Source organism: Brassica napus, chromosome A9 (assembly GCF_020379485.1).
Source record: "Brassica napus cultivar Da-Ae chromosome A9, Da-Ae, whole genome shotgun sequence".
NCBI lineage: Eukaryota > Viridiplantae > Streptophyta > Magnoliopsida > Brassicales > Brassicaceae > Brassica > Brassica napus.
In genome coordinates, this window is record NC_063442.1 from 39,309,178 (window position 1) to 39,329,873 (window position 20,696).

The 20,696-nt window shown below is 34.7% G+C and overlaps 4 protein-coding genes across 5 annotated transcripts; 3 read left to right on the forward strand and 1 right to left on the reverse strand.

Moving 5' to 3' along the window:
* The first annotated feature begins 1,326 nt into the window (after positions 1-1,326).
* LOC106371340 (putative glycosyltransferase 7) lies at positions 1,327-3,337 on the forward strand. The gene is made up of 2 exons (XM_013811400.3): positions 1,327-1,480; positions 1,868-3,337. Exon 2 carries the CDS (start codon positions 1,881-1,883, stop codon positions 3,225-3,227), a length of 1,347 nt encoding a protein of 448 aa, XP_013666854.1. The 5' UTR covers positions 1,327-1,480; positions 1,868-1,880; the 3' UTR covers positions 3,228-3,337.
* Positions 3,338-5,508: 2,171 nt separating this feature from the next.
* LOC106370267 (VQ motif-containing protein 29-like) lies at positions 5,509-6,141 on the forward strand. Its single transcript, XM_013810307.3, has one exon. It carries the CDS (start codon positions 5,596-5,598, stop codon positions 6,010-6,012), a length of 417 nt encoding a protein of 138 aa, XP_013665761.1. The 5' UTR covers positions 5,509-5,595; the 3' UTR covers positions 6,013-6,141.
* Positions 6,142-6,838: 697 nt separating this feature from the next.
* On the reverse strand, positions 6,839-14,286 carry LOC106371338 (serine carboxypeptidase-like 10). Of its 2 annotated transcripts, XM_048741506.1 has the most exons (16): positions 14,072-14,286; positions 13,830-13,984; positions 11,157-11,234; positions 10,931-11,076; positions 10,778-10,854; positions 10,587-10,706; positions 8,713-8,815; positions 8,603-8,640; positions 8,420-8,521; positions 8,224-8,310; positions 8,049-8,135; positions 7,795-7,866; positions 7,595-7,713; positions 7,314-7,427; positions 7,174-7,219; positions 6,839-7,087 (listed from the first exon to the last, which is right to left on the reverse strand). In XM_048741506.1, exons 1-16 carry the CDS (start codon positions 14,168-14,170, stop codon positions 7,007-7,009), a joined length of 1,524 nt encoding a protein of 507 aa, XP_048597463.1. In that variant the 5' UTR covers positions 14,171-14,286; the 3' UTR covers positions 6,839-7,006. The 2 variants fall into 2 exon arrangements, with proteins under 2 accessions (XP_048597463.1, XP_048597462.1); XM_048741505.1 differs by having other exon boundaries at positions 8,603-8,815.
* A 129-nt stretch (positions 14,287-14,415) lies between these two features.
* On the forward strand, positions 14,416-16,993 carry LOC106371337 (dentin sialophosphoprotein). The gene has a single exon (XM_048741504.1). The coding sequence runs from the start codon at positions 14,416-14,418 to the stop codon at positions 16,747-16,749; it is 2,334 nt and encodes a 777-aa protein (XP_048597461.1). The 3' UTR covers positions 16,750-16,993.
* Positions 16,994-20,696: the final 3,703 nt, after the last annotated feature.

The following is a 20,696-nucleotide window of genomic DNA, read 5'->3' on the forward strand; positions in this document are numbered from 1 at the left end:
GGCGAAGGCAGATTATGAGTAGAGGGTGCATGTGCACCCATAGAAATAATAAAATTTAAAATTTTAAGCTTAAAACAAGTAGAATTTCACAGGTAAAATGGTAAAAGGCAAATTGTGCACCCACGCTAACTCAAGTTCGATTATCTCCTATGTTTTTTTTATTAATAGTGCACCCATGCCAAAAATCTTCTGGCTTCGCCCCTGTCTACAACGCAGTATAACTCTGTATGTTGTAGTCGCATATCGCATAACTTGTAATGAACAATGTTTTGGACACAAGTCACTTTGACATGTAAGTGCAAGCGCATTAATGAACTTCCGGTTGGAGTTCACAATTTGATTTTTTTATTATTATTATTTTTTTATTGATTTTTTTTAAAAAAAATAAAAAGTAAAAAATAAACTGATCAATAGCGGACCGCCATGTGGCGTGGACCCGTTAAACAGTAACGACTCGGATTCATACAGAAGGAGCGTGGCGAGACAAATTCACCATAATTGATTATTATAAAATTTTTTTTTTTGGATGTGTGAGAACTCTCCTCTTAAATTTTTAATGCTCATGCTCTAAACTAACAAAACCAAAATTATTCATATAATAAAATTATAATTTTTTATATGTTTTCAAATATTCCGATTATTTTAGTGTAACGGCTTCGTGTCTTGTGCCTCCTCATTAACTGGGATGGGCAAAGAGATGCCGCTCTTTGTGACTGTCTTCGCTGACTAGGGATTGGGAATACGATATAAAAGTATACCACTAGCTAGCTCCAATATAATATGATAAGCCATTTTTATCAACATCTCGAACCAAATTAATCAAAAGAAGCATATCACTTCAACACCGTAAGCCGAAAATTGCGGGTGCAATAGTAATCTTATTTACCTAAAGTATCGTCAAAAATTGGCGGCACTTAACTGGTGTGCGATACTGCAAAGTACAAACTTTTGTAGCCAAAGCAGTAAAAGTTTATCCAAAAAAAAAGCAGTAAAAGTTTTTTTTTTTTTTTGCTAAAATAGCAGTAAAAGTCTTAAGTGCTAGGATGTGCATTACAGTCTAAAAATAAAAACTAAACTTATGGTATAAATATATAGATGATGTAATTAATAAGCTTCACTGAGAATTTCGTCTGAGATAAGTTATAAATTTTTTTTACCTTGGAATGAGCTGAACTAAGGTTAAAATTACACGAGAAGAACCAAAAAGCGCTATCAACTTATATAAACCAAAACGGGCCAAAACACTCAAATATTTTATTCAGCCCATGAGCCCAGGATACGATCCCGAGAAAAGATACGACGTCGTTAAAAACTGTCGGTGTCTTAGTGAGAAGCAAAACTAGGACTTACAAGTTTCACATGGCCCTTCCCCCTACTTTCAAGTTTCATAGTATCACTTACTCTCTCTCTTCTTCATTCCCAGGAAAAAATAAAAAATCCACATTCGAAGCTTCTTCCCTCTCTCGGATTGCATTTTCAGGTAAAATTCCCATTTTTATTCAGATTTTGTTTGTGATTCTTCTTATTTAGTATACCGGTTTGATTAAATCTCTGGTAATTGCTTAAAGATTTGTTCTAATCACTTATACACTTACTTAGATCCGATAAAGATTGTGATTTTTGGTTCAAGTATAGAAATTTAATAGCGTATACTGTTTTGAGTAATGGTTTATACAAGACCAACACTCAAAAACGAAAACAAATCTTCCATTAATGTGAATAAATTGAATTTCAATTGACTCTATGAAATCTGAAACAATTAAGTAACATATCAACCGAATGACTAATGTCACATTAATGTTAATTGGAAAATAAAATAAAAGTTATTTCCTTTAATTAAAAAAATTGCATAATTTTTTTTTTGCAGGTAAATATTGTGGATGGTCTCGCCTGAGGCATCGCATTTCCAATCATCTCCGATGGCAAAATACGCCGGAGCAAGAACCAGACCGGTCATCTGCTTCAACGACGTCGTTCTCTTCCTCGGCGGAGCTTTCATGTCTCTCATCCTCGTCTGGTCTTTCTTCTCCTTCTCAAACTCCCCAAACCTCACCTTCTCCCCCGACAAAACCGACGCTTCCACCAAATGCACTCGCGGAATCGATATGCGGTACGATCCAACCGACCCGGTTTTCTACGACGACCCGGATCTATCCTACACAATCGAAAAACCGGTTAAGAACTGGGACGAGAAGCGGAAACGTTGGTTAGAGCTACACCCCTCGTTCATCCCCGGTTCCGAGAACCGGACGGTTATGATAACCGGTTCTCAATCCGGTCCGTGTAAAAACCCGATCGGAGACCATCTCTTGCTCCGGTTCTTCAAGAACAAAGTCGATTACTGCCGAATCCACGGCCACGACATCTTCTACAGCAACGCGCTTCTCCACCCGAAGATGAAATCGTTCTGGGCGAAGCTTCCGGCGGTTAAGGCGGCGATGATTGCTCACCCGGAGGCGGAGTGGATCTGGTGGGTCGATTCCGATGCTCTCTTCACCGACATGGATTTCACTCCGCCGTTTCACCGTTACCGTGACCATAACCTCGTCGTTCACGGCTGGCCTGGAGTTGTTTACGACGAACGGAGCTGGACGGCGTTAAACGCCGGCGTTTTCCTCATCAGGAACTGTCAGTGGTCGATGGAGCTGATTGACACGTGGACAAGCATGGGCCCGGTGAGTCCTGACTTCGCTAAGTGGGGAGAGATCCAACGGTCGATATTTAAAGATAAGCTGTTTCCGGAATCGGACGATCAGACGGCTCTGATTTATCTGCTGTTTAAACACAAAGAGGTGTATTATCCTAAGATATACCTCGAAGGAGAGTATTATTTCGAAGGGTACTGGTTAGAGATCGTACCGGGTTTAGCCAACATAACCGAGCGGTATCTCGAGATGGAGCGAGAGGACGCCACGTTGCGCAGGAGGCACGCGGAGAAAGTGAGCGAGCGATACGCTGCGTTTCGAGAGGAGAGGTTCCTGCGAGGAGAAAGTGGCGGGAAAGGGAGTAAACGGAGGCCGTTCGTCACGCATTTTACGGGGTGTCAGCCTTGTAGTGGGGACCACAACACGATGTACAACGGTGACACGTGTTGGAATGGGATGATCAAAGCCATTAATTTTGCTGATAATCAAGTGATGCGTAGGTATGGGTTCGTACACTCGGATCTAGGCAAGACCTCCCCACTTCAACCTGTACCGTTCGATTATCCTGATGAGCCCTGGTGATTTTTTAAATGAATTTTTCCCTATGTGGCTCTTGTGTTGTGTGTTTAATTTTGTTTTTGAACGCTTTAGATGGTGGTTTTATAATTTTATATGAGTTTACTATTATAATCTATGATTTGAGAATCTTTTCGAGTAATATAATGATTTTTGTAGGGGGTATGAGATAAAGAAAACAGTATCTTAGTTGTACTTTCTTTACTTTTCCATAGAGTGAGCCATGATGAGTGGGATTCTTCGATTTGTTGTCTTCTATCACTTCTCTGTATTTTAGATTGTACTTGATTTCTCAATCACCACTAGTCTCTTTTTAAAAAAAAATATATAATATTTTATAGAATGTGCATCGTAAATATTGTTGGGCCTCGGAAATCTCAGCCCTTCTCCAGGCTCCAGCTATACAGTTGTATCAATTGGGCTCGGTACAAAACACTCGCAAAATCCGTAAATTTTTAAGGTTACCTGCGAGGGAGGTATTACTGCAGTTTGAGCTGCGTGTGACGAGCGGTTCAACTGCGGTGTAGTTTTAACGGTTATAAAAATATATAGATATATAATATATATAGAGATTTTTGTTACTGTTAACAACATGACAGGACAATAATCACCATTTGAAACCTAAGTCTGATCTTGGCTTGCCCGACCTGACCCTAAGACTATGTACAATGGGGGTGTTGAATAAAAGATTCAACAGTTGAATCCTTACAATGAGGGTGTTGAAAAATGAAATTTGATGATGTGGATTAATTGGTGTTGAAAAGATTCAACATGTTGAATAAGAAGAAAGTGGAGACCATCGACGACACATGTCACTTTCTAAAGATTTTTGATATTTTGATATTCTCTTAGTTATTTAAAACTAATTAATTTTATTATAAATTAAATAATTTATTTTTATTTTTTATACTAAAATTTATCTTCTTAAAATATCTATAAATAGAGATTAGGTTTATTTAATTTGGATATAGAAAAAAATAATTATTAATTAATAAAATAGAGTGTTGAATTTTATTCAACAAAACCATTGTAGTGAATAAAAATTGAATGTGTGTTGAATGATGATGGGTAAGAAAGAGAATATGACATTGAGTGTTAAAAGATGAACTGGAGGGTGTTGAATCTTGAAACCATTGTATATAGTCTAATAGAGTTATTAGGAGTTTCGGGTTTTTCGAGAAAAATGATATTAATGTTATATCTGCCCTTTTCACCATTTTAAAACATATTTCACAAAAAATCAATTTCAACTTTCGTCATTAAATATAAAGTCAGTCCAAACTTTTTTTTGACAAAAGTGTTTTTATACACTTTAAAAATTATATTATAAGCATACTAAATTTAACAAAACTAATCAAATATAAATTAAAACTATATATAAAAGACAACATGTGTGTTATGAATCATATGACATTTTTACTCATGAAACTTATCTATCCTGCCAAAGCGAGTTGGTAATAAGATGAGTGCGTTCGATATTAATTTCTTATAATTTGTTTGATAATATTTCACGTAACATAAGATAAAACAAGGTTCAACGAATATAGATAGGCGGTAGTAACGAGACACTTTGGCACTTTGCATAGGACTAGCGTTAACAATTATATGTTTATTAATTATACATCTTATATTTGTATTACATATTTTTATATTTTATGTGTTTATTTAGAAAATGACTTTGAAAAATATTAATTCAAAAGGAAATCAAACAAATCTGTGAGCTTACACTAAAAAAAATTGAAGATTATCATTTGTCATAGACAAGACGATATAACTAAATTAGTCATAATCCACTCTTATGTTATTTGAGTAAACCAAAACAAATTTAGTTCCGTTTGAACTTTGAACTAATTTAGAATGACTTACAAACTAAACGAAATTTGTTTATATCATTTTAAAAAGTCTTTTTGGTTATGATCGATTTGTAGCTTAGAAAGACAAAATATGCATCGTCTACACCCGAATATCACAATTGGTTAAAACAATGTTAAGAAGTCATATAAATGACCAATAAATGTCATATGATTCAAAACACACATGTTTACCTTGAATAAAACACATGTAAAAGCCAAAGGTTTCATATTGCTTTCCCACCTAACATTTAAATTAAAAACCAAATAACAAAGCACACACACGTTGAAAATTCAACATCATTACACGACATTATTTTAATATTCTCCTAAAAGTCAAATCCGATTAAGCCGCAAAAGAAGATCAGAAAACGCTTGACCCACGCTTAAAAACGTAGACATATAGACGCGCATACACACACATATATAAATACATGTACACACACAAGCCATCAAGATCACAAACACTTATCTTCAAATCCTGATCAAATCTTTGTCTTGTAAACACAGAAAGTTCTTAAGCAATGGAAGCTACTTCACAGCCTTGTTTCTCTCATAATTACCTTAGATCATCTGAAAACTACAACTCATCGCTCCATTCGACACGAAAGCAACCTGCAAAGCCATGGAAAAGACCCGTAACAGCTTCGCTTCAACGAATGCATCCCAGAGTTTACCGAGTCGAGCCTGTGAACTTCAAAGAGTTGGTTCAGAGTCTAACCGGCGCACCACAAGATCATGAGAGAGATGAGGTGCATCAAGTTGAAACTAAGCCACTACTCAAGGTGCAACACGGTCTAGTTGAGGTTAGGCAGCCACTCAAGATTTTCCATGAAACAACGAATCAAGAGAACCCACTGGCGTTTGATCTGTCTCCTTCATCATCTCGTTTTTGGGAAGCTTTCCCTCTTCTCAGTCCTGCGAATCTATCAAGATGGTAGGACAAAATAAATCTTTCATTGATTGCAATTCTTAAAATTTATCGCTAGAAAGATGTATGTATACAAAGAGAGAACACTTGTTACTGTTACATTACAAAATATCTGTCTTTATGAATCTTTTTCGCGCTCTCTAATGATATCAGTAGTCCCTTAGCTGCGACATGTGAAGAAAACGCTGTCTCTGCCTAAACCAGATACAGGCTGATGATGATAGAGTCATGTTCATCGAACTCACTAACTCCACTAATAATACCAGTAGACTAAAGAAATATTTAAGAAAAATGGACCAAAATTTATTATTGACGACTGGAAGCCCATGCTTCTATAGCTTCTGTCAGAGCCGGACCTGGTTATTCGCCAAAATCCAAAGAGGGTGTTGTCTATATATAACTCTCTCTAATGTTTTGTTTAAAAACTCTTTGATCGCTTGGAAGTCTAAGAAACATGATGTGGTGAGTAGGAGTAGCACTGAGGTAGAGTACATGAGTATGGCTAATGCTACTTTTGAGCTTGGTGTTACTACCTCAGCTAGATTTTTTGTGATAACAAATCAGCTACGTACTTTGCCACGAATCCAGTCTTTCACGAGCTCACCAAACATGTGGAGATAGACTGCCACACGGTACATGATCAAGTGAAGAACGGTTCTTATGGTTTATGCACGTCTCTAGTGCTAATCAGCATGCAGATATCCTCACCAAAACTTTGCATCCGGGATCATTCAACTCTATACTTGCTCAGATGTCTACTTCAAATCTCTTCACTCCACAAGCTAGTTCCATTTCAGAGACTTGAGGGGAGTGTATTAGTTGATATAGAGCTGGTATAATCTGGTTTATATTAATGGTTATTATTTGGTTTAGCTTCTTTTTACTAAACAAATGTATATATAGTGAACCATGTAACAAACTTTACGATCATGAAGTTTAATTTTTTTCATTCAATAATACATTTAGCAATCCAAAAAGTGTGCTTCCAAGGCCATTAGGCTCTTTTACAAAGTATGGCCACTGATCCACCTTTGGAACATGATAAATGTCTCGTTTGGTTTATACTCTGCTGTGTGTCCACCTCCCTAGCTCAAAACATCAGTAAACACATTCTTAGTGATACAAATTATGCAGTGCTAGTAAAATGTTAAGTTGAATCAAGAAGACTTACTTTGATGGTAGCATATGTCATCTTATTGGAATAAGTTCTCGTGTATCTGACAAAAAGGAAGGCAACAATGATTTTGATGTGAGTTTGATAAGCTTACAATACAAAAAGATAATGAACGAACAAGAGATAATTATATATACCCGGCGATTTGAGCTTCTATCATCCATGGCCTCCAGTCATCAATGATGGAGTAATTCAGAGATTTGATCCAAGCTTGAGTTCCTTGGAATGTCATCGTGATGTCATGATCACCACTGTTTACCACAAATCACACAAATTTTACGATATTGTTTAGGTATCTGATCTTAGGCTTTATAAAAATTTAAACCAAATAAAGTCATTTGTATTTTAGTTCAGATTGATGAAAATTCGGATTAGTTTCCAATTTTGGTATAGTTAAGAAAATAGAGTTAATTCAAACCTATAAATAAGAGATCGATATCCGCTGATGCTGTTATTCATATGATAAGGTACGCTGCTTATAATGTCTTGATTGTATGGAATAGTCCAGTTACATCGCTGCCAATGTCCTTTAGTCCCCTGTATTAACAGATCGTCAAAAATTTATTCTAGAAACTTTCTTTATATCATCAATGATCTTAAATTAAAGTTGGCATAAACCTTTTCAACATGAAGAGCTTCGCGAACTCTCTCGTTGTTGGCCCAACATTCAATGAGATAATATAGATAATACTGTCAAGGCAAACCATGTCTCAATGTTTCTATATCATAAATTTATACACTTTCCATATATCAGTTGCTTCTTTGTTCCCACTAACATTATGAACTGAATAAGAGGAAAACAGATAAAATTCCTATGGGTTTCCCAACCCTTTTAAATTGTCACTAAGATGGCCGAAAGAGGCATTACTTACATAACAATCAGGAGATGTATTTGATGAATTACTTTTGTCATCGCAATCTGGTAATAATATATGTTGTGTGTTTATTTTGTCAGTGCACTGCAGATAAAAATAATAATTAAATTTAGTTTAATGTTGGTATTTAGTACTAAAGAAATAAAAATTGATTTAAGTTCACAGTTTGTACCTTATGGTATTCTTCAACAAGTTTCAAACATTTTGTGTTACGTGGATCCACATTTCTATAATTTCCTTTGCAATTTCTCTTCAATGACTGTTAAAAATTAAGATTGTATAAACTGTTGTGTCATTTGAGGCTTCGCAAGTGATATAACTATACGAAAATAAAGATAACTCGGAATTAGGCTGCATATATTACATACCTCGTAGAGTTCATCAGAGATTAATGACATTCCATGTGAAAATGGAATACGATAGTTTTCGTCAATTTCAGGATGTGTTACTGGGTTTCCCAGCACATAACCCTGGTTTTTGTAAATACAATTATGAATTTTTAGTTTTAGAAAAATGTACAAAATAATTTGAAGCAGTTAAATATTAATGACCTGTAGATTAATGGGAGGTTTACAACATATATAATTTCCTGCATGAATCATAGTGCCAATATTGTTAAAATAGATACAATACAGATACAATATCATATATAATTGCATACCTTTTGAGATTTCTTGAACGAGTGCTGGAATAGTCTTGCCAGAATAAGAATCTCCGGAAACGTAAAACGGGTTGGAGAGAAACTGTGGATGCTTGCTTAGCCACTGCCAAAAAAAATACACATCTTATATATTAAAACAGAAGTCACAACTTTGATTCATGTGTGATTTTTTAAAAAATGGATCTAATGGACCTATTCATAAAAATTCATAATATATTTTAATTCATACTAATAATAAATATAATTTTTAAAATATTTTAATCATAGTATCTTTTGATATCTTTTCATTTTAAATATTAATATATTAAGCCCAGACATAAAAACTGAGAACCAAACAAAAAAAATCAAAACCAAAACGAATTTTATAAATAACTGAACGGTGACACTTTATTTTTTGACAAAAAACTAAAATTTAAAATTTGAACCGAAACTAAATCGAATACCAAACACCCAGATCTACGTTAACATATGACTATTATAATTTCATCCAAATATTTTTATCACCAAAACAAAAGTATCAAAATAAAATTTTACACAAAACACTAAACTTTTATAAAACATATATTCTCATAACTTATTTTGTGTTCAATATTTTTTAATATAAATAAAAATATACCCCGCAGGCGCGGGGTTTACCTTCGCAGGATACCAAGAAAATCCTAAACCAGTTCAAATAAAAAAAATATAAGAATGGGCTAGGCTTAAATGTGATGGACTACATCAGCGAAGGCCGTCAACTTTACACAGTGTTATATATTATAAAAAGCTTATCCGTATACACAGATGTCTAGGCAAAAGTTGGATAAATGTGTATTTTACCTATACGTATATAATATATTCTGTATAATATATACTTTATGCTGATTGAGTTTATGTATGTGAACTTGAAATCAATATATTTTAATTTAAGATAACTGGATAAATAATATATTTCAGAAATAAAATTATGCATGTAATTTTTTAATATATGTGGTTTTAAATATATAAAAACAAAAACATGCTTTTAGACATAGAAAAGTACAACAGTTTTACATATACATTTAAATATTTTATAAATAACTGAAATTAAAAAAAAAATCGTGAACAAATTAGGCTTTGATTGACAGAGTAAATAATAAAGCAATAGAAGTATGTTATAGAAACATTATGCTGCAGAAGCTATATGTTTTTACTAAACTATTTAATAGAATGATTCGTAAAACAATATAATTATGTTATTTAAAATTATTATAGAAATTAATATATAATATAGAATATATTTATTTTTAATAAATATATCTTCTAATATATATATATATATATATTAGTATATGAAATTTAAAAGATATAAAATAATTTATTTTATTTAATAATTATGTTTATATCAAAAAGATATTATTTTAAAATAATTTTTACAATAAAAATAAAAATAAATGAATTAATTATATATTTTTAAATTTTTTATAAATTATAACTGTAAATGCTCTTTTAAATTAAAAGATAGTATTTAGAGAGCATTATCATTTAGTAAATGTTTTTTTAATGTTTTTATAACAAATGTTGATTGGATAATGTAAAACATAATGATAATGTTAATGTTCTATCAATCAATGCCTTAATAGATGTAGACAAATAAATTAAATAATAATCAATGTAAATAATAATATTAAAAAAATTAATTATATAATATTCTTAAAAAATTATGTAACCATGCAAAATCCATCCAATCGTTCGTATAGACTGCATAATTTCAACTTTAACACTATCCAGCGTTTGAGTTGTTTTAAAAACCGCCTTAAGCATCGCAAAGCATAAAATTGGGACACTGACTCTATACACCGAGAAGTGTAACATATACAAGAGCTTTAAGAAGACATTTAAATTTGCCATATTACCTTTTGAAGAAACTGATGGATCATCTTTGCTTCATTTGTGTCACTAGTTTTATCAAGTGGAGTTCTTGAGTAGGAGAAGCCAGCTCCAACAGGTTGATCCAAGTATATTATGTTCGCCACCTGAAAATGTGATCAAAGTTAAAAATAGATCATTGGGTTTTCGATTGACTAATAAGATTACTTTTGGTTACCTGTGTCCATGAATATGTAGAAGAGACCAAAGAAACTAGACTTCCATTGTAAACCTCAAACTTCAGACCCACAGGTCCTAATTTTTGATTTTACCACTTTAAAACAAATTATTGAAAATCATGCTTAGTGAAAAAGATATTTTATAGATTTACCATTCTCAAAAAAAAGGCCTTCGAGAGAAGAGCATCCAGGTCCTCCGTTTAACCAAATAAGGAGAGGATCTTCTTTTGGATTCTTCTCGGATTTGATGAAGTAGTAGAACAATTGCACTTCCTCTTCCTCACCAATGCCGATGTACCTTTCGTTCAGAAGAATAGCAAACTACTAATTCCAAACTCAATCACACATTGGGTACAAAGAAAGAAAGATTTGACAAACCCTGTTTCAAGCTCGAACGGAAGAGGGCCTTCAAAACCGGGAAGAAACTTGACGATGGAGCCACAATCAACATGATGACTCCAGACAAGTAGGAGTAGAAGATAAAGCTTTAGTGTCAAACTCATTCTCTTTTAATTTCTAAATATTGAGTCATTTACGGAATAAAATGAATTTATATACTGTAGGTAGCATTTTGCTACTACCCTCCTCCGTCCATTTGAGGCACGTAGTCAGTACAGCGACCATTCATCTTACCTAACAGTGATAATATTGTACAGCTCGTATCATCAGCAATCAGCACTATATAATGACGAGATAGTGACAGCTGAAGCCCGTCTCAGTATAATGGATTATATAGAAACTTTTAGCGTTAGTAAAAAAAATTTTTAGTGAAAAATACGTTCAACTGCAGATAATTTGGGAAAAAAATATTTTAGAAATTTAATACAAAACCTTTCAACTGATAGTTCATTTGTATTTTAAAAAATTCAATTTTAGTGTTGTTAACTAACACACTCGTCGGTCCACTGGGAATAATGGGCAACCATTTTGAGAGTCACGTGGTTGGTGCAGCAACCATCCATAATATTAAGTAATAATAACTGATAAGAGTGACAATTATTTTGGAGTAATAATGTGAAAATGATAGAGAGAAACAAATAAAACTAATGGCAAATCAAACCAGAATAGATTTATCTTCATATATCTTTGTATTAACTTATCATTAGACACAATTATCCTTGTACTAATGAAAACAATTATAAGAAATTGTATATAACTCAAAAAATAAAAATAAACAATAATATTCGTAGGAATATTTTACATGTTTTCCTATAGAAAAAAAGAATTAAGAAACAATTAGCATTTGTTGATCTAAGTTTTTAGAATGTATATTATAACCGTTTTTACAAGGATAAAATTAATATTCTAACAGTTTTACGTTTTAGATTGGTTATTATACATATTGTAATGTTTTCTCTATGATCTATCTAAGTTTAGAATATGTCTGCCTCTGCCATAACTATGATTCATGAGAAAGCTTTAATTTTTTTATTACAAATATATCACACAAAGATCAAAATTAAATATATGTTTTATAAGATTTATGAGGGTGTATTCAATATAAAGTTTGAGGTGATTTGGTTTTTAACTTTTTAGTGAGGTCTTAAATGATTTCAATGAATTGAAAAATTTAAGGTGATTTTTGTTAAATCACTCTAGAATATCATCTAAAACTATGAGATTTGAGTTTTATTTTTATTTTTAACTAAAAAACTCCACTCAAACACTTTAAAATCACTTAACTTAAAATATTTTCAATAATAGTATATTTCATAGTACTTTATGAAATGTCAAATACAATAACAGTGGACTTTAAATAAATTTTAAAATTCATGTATGAATAACATCAAATTTTCCATTTTAATACATCACCTAAAACTCTCAGTTGAATACACCACCCCTCTCACTCTCCACAAATTTTGGGGCGAGGTTTTGGGGATTAAGTTTAAGATTACTTAAAAGAAAATATAATTAAGATTTAAAATAATAATTTTAAAAATATTTTTTAAAAAGAATTTGGATTTCAAATAAATTTTCAGAAAAAGATTCAATTTTTTTTAAAGTCAATTTTTTTAATTGAGTAAATTTTTCTCAAAAATATTTTTTTATTATTTATTTATATTTATATATCTATAGAGTACAAATATATTTGTCATTTACCTATTTAATAAAACATTTTTTTGGTTATTTCTTCTTTCTTTTTTTTTGAACACAAAGTTATTTCTTCTTTGTGTGTACTTTTAATCAAAAAATATTTTTAGGTTCCGAAAGATCTGCCCATAATTCTTTGTTTCTTTTTTTTTTTATCATAGGTTTGCACTTTGCACTAAGTTTAATTTTCTTTTAAACATTAACTTTTATTATATCTTTTATTCCATCATCTAATAAACAACTTATTTTTGCGTTTATGCTATGTTTTAAACCGGCTATAATGTATAGTAAACCATACATCATTGTTCTACCTAATTTAAAACGTGTAAGCTAAATTTTCACTATTATTAAATGAAAAGTGGATCTTTTCCAAAATTTGCTACACCTATATGCAGAGAGAATACGAATCTTTTTTTTTTGAAAAAAGAGAATACGAATACGAATCTTAAAGAAAGCTTGTAGAATGTTTCCAACCCTACAAAGGTTTGGCACTTGCAAATTAATATCACATGCCTAACAATCATGAGAGATGTAACTTCGTATGGTTGCTGAGCATCGTCATAACCTTACAAAATAATATATACAGACAAGATAATTCAAAAGGCTAATAATATCCTCGCAAAAACTTGTGTCTGCTGTTTGAACAAAAAAAGAAAAAAAAAACACTTGTGTCTGCTGATGCTACACAAGTACTGTTGGCGAATTGATAAAGCAAAGCTCATCATTTTTGGAGAGGCTTCGAGCTAATGTATATAAAAAATTAAATTACTTATAAGCTTAGCTGAGATAAGTTGTAAAACACTTAAACCTTAGAATGAAGCTGAGTTGAGGTTAAAATTAGAGGAGAAGAACCAAAAAAAAAGAAAAGCGTTGACAAAGCTCATAGCTCAGCTGAAACCATCAACTTATATATATAAACCCAATGGGCTAAAAGACTGAAACAGATTAATCAGCCCATACCTAATTAAATTCTCTAGGCCCATGAGACAAGATACGACGTCGTTGGATACTGTCGGTGTCGGAGTGGAGACGCAAAAACAAGGAGGGAGGACGTTGAAACCAGATTCACATGGCCCCCTCTCCTTCCTCCCTACTTTCAAGTCCCAAGTGTGAAGCTGCCATAATTTTCGCTCTAATTAAAAAAAAAGTAAAAAAATAATAATAATATTTAGTTTACTTTTCTGCAAATTGAAGGGACGCACGATTTTTAGTGGCAATCTCACAGCTCTCTCTTCTTCCTTTCCCTCCAGATCTAAATCTAATAATATACTTTTTCGGAAAAATTGTTCATCATTCTTCATTGTTCCCAGAAGAAGCAAAAAAAAAAAAAAAACGAAAGTTCACATTGTTGAGGTAAAGTTTCCATTTTTATAAAGATTCCTTCTTATTTAGTATAACGGTTTGGTTAAGATTTGTTAACCGTTCACTTAGATCCGATCAAGATCGTGCCTTTAGTTGCAAGTATTAGTAATTTAATTAATGTATCATATGATTTGGTTAAAGATCTGAGATTTGGGTTTGGTTTTGATTTTAGGAGGAAGAAGAGATGTTTAGATCATCGCCAAGAAGAGGACAGAGATCAAAGGGGTTCAAGGTGAAGCACTGTGTGCAGCTGACTCTGTTGATTGGTGTTGGGATATGGTTGCTTTATCAAGTGAAGCATTCTCATGAGAAGAAAGCTTTGTTTGAGACGAGCGCAAAGGCTGTTGTTGGTGGTGAGAAAGCTGTGAAGCTTGGGAGGAAAGATCTTAACCCGGGCGTTGTCGTTGAGGATGAAGCTGTGAATGTTGATAGGGGTTTTAATGATAGAGAGATTGAGACAAGAGATGATAAGAGCGATGAAGTTGTGGAGGGAGGAGGTGATGAGAATAATGAGAAGGAGAGTGAAGAAAGCAGCGAGGTTGAGGCTAAGAATGACAATGGTACCGGTACAGAAGAAAGTGAGGAGAGTAAAGAGAAGACAGAAAATGGAACTGGTTCAGAAGAAAGCGAGACTGAGGAGAAGAAAGACAATGCCAATACAGAAGAGAATGAGATTGAGGAGAATAAGGACAATGGTGGTGGTACAGAAGAAAGTGAAGAGAAGAGTGGTACTACAGAAGAAAGTGAAACTGAGGAGAAGAAAGACAATGGTGGTACAGAAGAGAGGGAGATTGAGGAGAAGAAAGACAATGGGGGTAGTGAAGAGAATGAGGAGAGCAAAGAGAAGGGTGGTGGAGAAGAGAAAATAGAGGAAGTGAGTGATGAGAATGAAGGGAAGGAGAAGAAGGATAGTGAAGAAGCAAGAGAGAATAATTACAAAGGAGATGATGCTTCTAGTGAGGTGGTTCATGAGAAGGCAGATGAGAAGGTGCAAGTGGAGGAAGACAAGACCGGAGAACCGGAAGACACTGTTATCAAGAGTGTTTTGCCGTCTGATAATGAGGGAAGCAGCAGTGATGAGAAGAACACTGGTAATGATTCGGATTCCTCTAGTGAGATTAAATCTGAGGGTGAATCCATGGAGAAGAATGAGAGGGTGGAGAAGGAAGGGTTTAATGATTCTAATGGCGACCTGACTGAGTCCAAAGAATCTTCTAGGAAGGAGGATGGGTCAGGGTCTAGTGTGAAGACAGATGAGAAAGAGAAAGTAGAATCTTCTGAAGTCTCATCTCAAGACAAGGAAACGGAGACAAAGGAGAAAGATGAGTCTTTGTCCCAAGAGGAACTTAAAGATAGAGTAGCTGAAACTAAGGAGAAAGAAGAATCTTTGTCCCAAGAGGAAATTAAAAATAGATTAGCTGAGACTAAGGAGAAAGATGAGTCTGAGGAAACTAAAGACAAAGAGACGGAGGAGACAAAGGAGAAAGAAGAGTCTTCTTCTCAAGAGGAAACTAAAGATGGAGAAACCGAGACCAAAGCTAAGGAAGAGTCTTCGTCTCAAGAGGAAACTAAAGATGGAGAAACTGAGACAAAGGAGAAAGTAGAAGAGTCTTTGTCTCAACAGGAACCTAAAGACAAGGAAATTGAGACAAAGGAGAAAGTAGAAGAGTCTAAAGATGGAGAAACTGAGACAAAGGAGAAGGAAGATTCTTCGTCTCAAGGTGAATCTAAAGATGGAGAAACTGAGACAAAGGAGAAGGAAGAGTCTTCTTCTCAAGAGGAATCTAAAGACAAGGAAGCTGAGACAAAGGAGAAAGTAGAAGAGTCTTCGTCCCAAGAGAAAAGTGATGAAGACAAGGGAAGTGAAAAAGTTGAGAAAGAAGAGGAGTCTTCGTCCCAAGAGGAAAGTAAAGACAAAGAAACTGAGACAAAAGCGAAAGAAGAAGAGTCTTTGTCCCAAGAGAAGAAGGAAGACAATGAAACCGAGAAAACTGTGAAGGAGGATGAATCTTCTTCTCGAGAGGAAACCAAAGACAAGGATTCTGAAACAAAGTTGAAAGAAGAGTCTTCTTCCCAAGAGGAAACTGAGACAAAGGAGAAAGAAGATCCTTCTTCTCAAGATGAAACCAAAGAGAAAGAAGTGGAGACAAAGGAGAAAGAAGAAGAGTCTTCAACCAACAATGATTCACAGGGAAATGAAAGTACCGAGAGTGAGAAGAAGGAAGCAGTTGAGGAAATAGAGAAGAAGAAGACTGAGGAAGACACGAGTGAATCTAGCACAGAAAATAGCAATACTGAGACTGAACAAAAGCAACCAGAGGAGGATACTACACAAAAAGAGACAGAGAAAGAGGAAAGCAACAAGAATGGTGGTGAGACAGAGGTGGTGGTGACTGAGAACGATCAGCAACATTCTGACAATAGTCTTCCTCAAGAAGTAAAAGATGTTCGTACTGATCTTGAAACTCTTCCAGATTCTGGTAATGGAGGAAACAGTGATAACGTTGCTGCTGAGTAGATCAAAATCTCTCTCATTGATATGTTGTTTAGTAGAGATTTTTGAATTTGTGTCATGTAATCTGTTGTAACCTTTCTTTTACACATGGGCTGTAGTCACATTTATTTTATTGTTTTCTAAGTTGTCTTTAGAATCAAATTCTTGAGACTTCATTATCAATGGGGATTAAACGTTTTTGTTGTAAGAAGAATTTGTTGGATCTTTGTTTTGTGTCTATGGCCAAGTCAGTCTATGGTGTTGTCTTCTTTTTGTTTTTGTCTCGTATCATTTAGTTCAGCAGATTCTTTTAGTACCTTGTTTCAGTAGTGGTTCTTGCAAAAAGTATTGAAATTGCATTTACATATGGAATGATTCAAACTTTGCCAAAAAAGCATTCAAAATGAAGACTTTTAACTCATTGAACCACTACTACCACCCGTCCACCTTTCAACGATATCTTGTTACCAAGTGAGTTCAATGACCAAGAAGACCATTTACATTCATTCACGTGTCACAAGAACTCATTGAACCACCACTACCACCCGTCCACCTTTCAACGATATCTTGTTACCAAGTGAGTTCAATGACCAAGAAGACCATTTACATTCATTCACGTGTCACAAGACTGAACAAAGCTTTAGATTATTTCTACATTACACCTCTCTAGTCATAAAGTATATCATATTAAAAATATTTCTACGACCCGAAATACTGTAATATTTTTGGCCAACAATTTTTTTATCATATTACCAAAATAATTCTACCACCAGAAAATAACATTTTTAGTCAAAATGTTAAAAAGATCATGTTAGCAAAATAACTTTATTCAAGAAAGATTATATCATTTCTAGTCAGAATGTTCCAACAATAAAATCAGCATTTTACTAAATAGAGTACCCAAAAAGCATTTTATCATATAATTTTAGCAGAACACAAATTTAAGAGTAATTTTGGCAATCTTTTGATTTAATATTAGTAAGAGATAAGCTTTATGCGCATTGACGCCTTAGTAGAAAGCATCGAAAACACTCGTTTTGTGTATGTTGTCATGTGCTGAAGCGATTATGACATTGCCAAACCTCACCTTGCACCATGGCCACATAACCGAACACTTTTATAAAACCCAAGATAAGAAGTTAACTTGCTACAAAGCCAGTTTAACTTCCTTGACAACATGCCTACACTGTCTGTGCCTCTCAAATTGTGTTGACGTAAAATACGGATTTAAAATTTTTAACCAAAGTAAATATATCAAACATTTACACGTCCAATAACCAATTTCTCATTACAAAACCAAACTCGACCTATCTCCTAAAAACCACCAAAATAAAATTTATTTTCATCTAAACCATAGACAACATTAGTCATCTACATAACTAACTTATGTGTTGCAAAAAAAAAAAAACTTATCAACTTTTAGCTAATCCAACGGTCACGGCTCTTGAGAATAAAGCAGAGCCCTCAACGTCGTTACCTCTCCGCCTTTCCGATAATCTTCATCCTCCGTACACGTGTCCTCATCTAGTCCGTCCATCACCATCATCTCGCGGACTTCATCTTCTTTCCATCCCGCCTCTCTCAGCTTCCAAAACGCGTCGTCCAAACTGTTAATCTTTTACCAACCGCTTGTGTTACACAACGATCACAATGTGTTACACACGAGTTCGAGAGAAAGAATAAGATAGACGTTTCAGGCTTATAAACTTTTCTGAAAATACTTTTGTATTATTGAGATTCGGTTATTTAGTTTACAACAGATGATTGATCTTTATATAGAGATCGAATCAATACAAGTATAAGAGACACAACTCTTTATACTAAAGGACACAACTTGAAGAGTTACAACTCTTTGTGTAATAACATAAATAACTAACTTATGTAAATGTATTAAGGAGAGATTAGATTATAGTTTAACACTCCTCCTTAATCATATCTCGACTTGACTCCAAGCTGCTTCCTTAGATCTTCAAATCTTGAACCGCCCAATGCCTTTGTGAGAATGTCTGCGAGTTGATCATCCCCTTTGCAATACTTCAGTTCAATGATTCCCTTTTGCTCAGCTTCCCTCACGAAATGGTACTTGATCTCTATGTGCTTCGTCCTTCTGTGTTGCACCGGATTCTTCCCAATTGCTATTGCTGATTTGTTGTCACATAAGATCGGAATGCCTCCTTCAAACTTCTGACCAAAGTCTTCAAATAGTCTTTGTAACCACACTGCTTGATTTGCTGCTGCACACACGGCTATGTACTCCGCTTCAGCTGTTGATTGCGCCACTGTTTGTTGCTTGCTTGACTGCCAACAAAACATGGCTGATCCAAGAGTAAACACATAACCTGAAGTGCTTTTCTTGTCTTCCTTAGAACCACCCCAATCGCTGTCTGTGTAGCCTAGAAGTCTTGGTTCTTTCACGCTTGTGAAGTACACTCCAAAGTTTGATGTTCCTTTGACATATCTTAACACCCTCTTGGCTTCTTGGTAGTGCTTCATGCGAGGTGATGACATGTATCTTGAGAGATAGGCGCTTGCATACATCACATCAGGTCTTGATGCACACAAGTACAAAAGCCCTCCAATGATGCTTCTATACTTAGTCGGATCTCCATACTCCTTGTCATCCTCAACTCCTTTTCCTTGTGGTGTAAGTGGGTTGCTTACACTCTTGCTGTCTCGCATCCCAAACTTGTCTACAAGTTTGTTTGCATACTTTTCTTGTGAAAGAAATATGCCTCCATTGTCTTGAATTACTTCCATTCCAAGAAAGTAGTTCAACAATCCAAGATCCACCATCTCGAATTCTTTCTTCATGTTCTCCTTGAATGTGTTGATGCTCTGAATGTTGCTTCCTGTGATGATTATATCATCCACATATAGACTCACGATCAACACATCTCCTCCTTGCTTCTTGATGTATAAGGCCGCATCATTCATACTCCTCTCAAAACCGTTTTGAAGAAAGTATGAATCTATCCTTCCATACCATGCCCTTGGGGCTTGCTTTAAACCATATAAAGCTTTGTGTAGCCTTAACACTTTGTGTTCCTTCCCGTGTGTCACATACCCAGGCGGTTGTGTGACATACACTTCTTCCTTGAGGTCGCCATTGAGAAAGGCTGACTTCACATCCATCTGATACAATTGCCACTTCATCTGAGCCGCATAGGCAAGTATGGCTCGTATTGTATCATGTCTTGAGACAGGGGCAAACGTCTCAAGGTAGTCAACACCATACTCTTGAGAGAACCCTCTTGCAACTAGCCGCGCCTTGTGCTTGATGTGATTGCCGTTTGCATCGGTCTTGATCTTGTAGATCCACTTCACACTTATCACATTCTTCTTCTTTGGCTTGTCCACTAGTTCCCACGTCTTGTTCTTCTCAATCATGGCTATCTCCTCATTCATTGCTTCTCTCCATTCCTTGGTACCACACGCTTCATCATAAGTGTATGGTTCTTCATTTGCATGAAGACAAGCTTCTATAGCTTGAGCCGCTTCATCAAGCTCTACTCTCGGTGCCCTTTCCATGATATCAACCATGGACTTGAACTTCCTTGGTGCCTCAGAAGTTTCTTCATCTCCACTACTAGTATCATGATCATCATTTTGAAAAGAAATAGGGCTGAAAGTACCTCCAAATTGTTCCTCAGGACTGGATGCACCTTCGGTTTGTTCCTCAGGATTGGATGCACCTTCGGTTTGATCCTCAGGCGAGTGAGAGTCTTCCATAGACAACTCCAATGTCTTCCTCACTTCTTCTTGCCTTTTCCAATCCCACTTCTTTCCTTCTTCAAACTCGACATCTCTTGATACTTCAATCTTCTCATTCTCCAAAATGAGAACTCTATAGCCTTTGGATTGGTTGCTATATCCAACAAAGACTCCACGCTTTGCCTTGACGTCTAGCTTCCTCCTCTTTTGATTTGGGATATGTATGTAGCATATGCTACCAAACATTCTCATGTGTGACA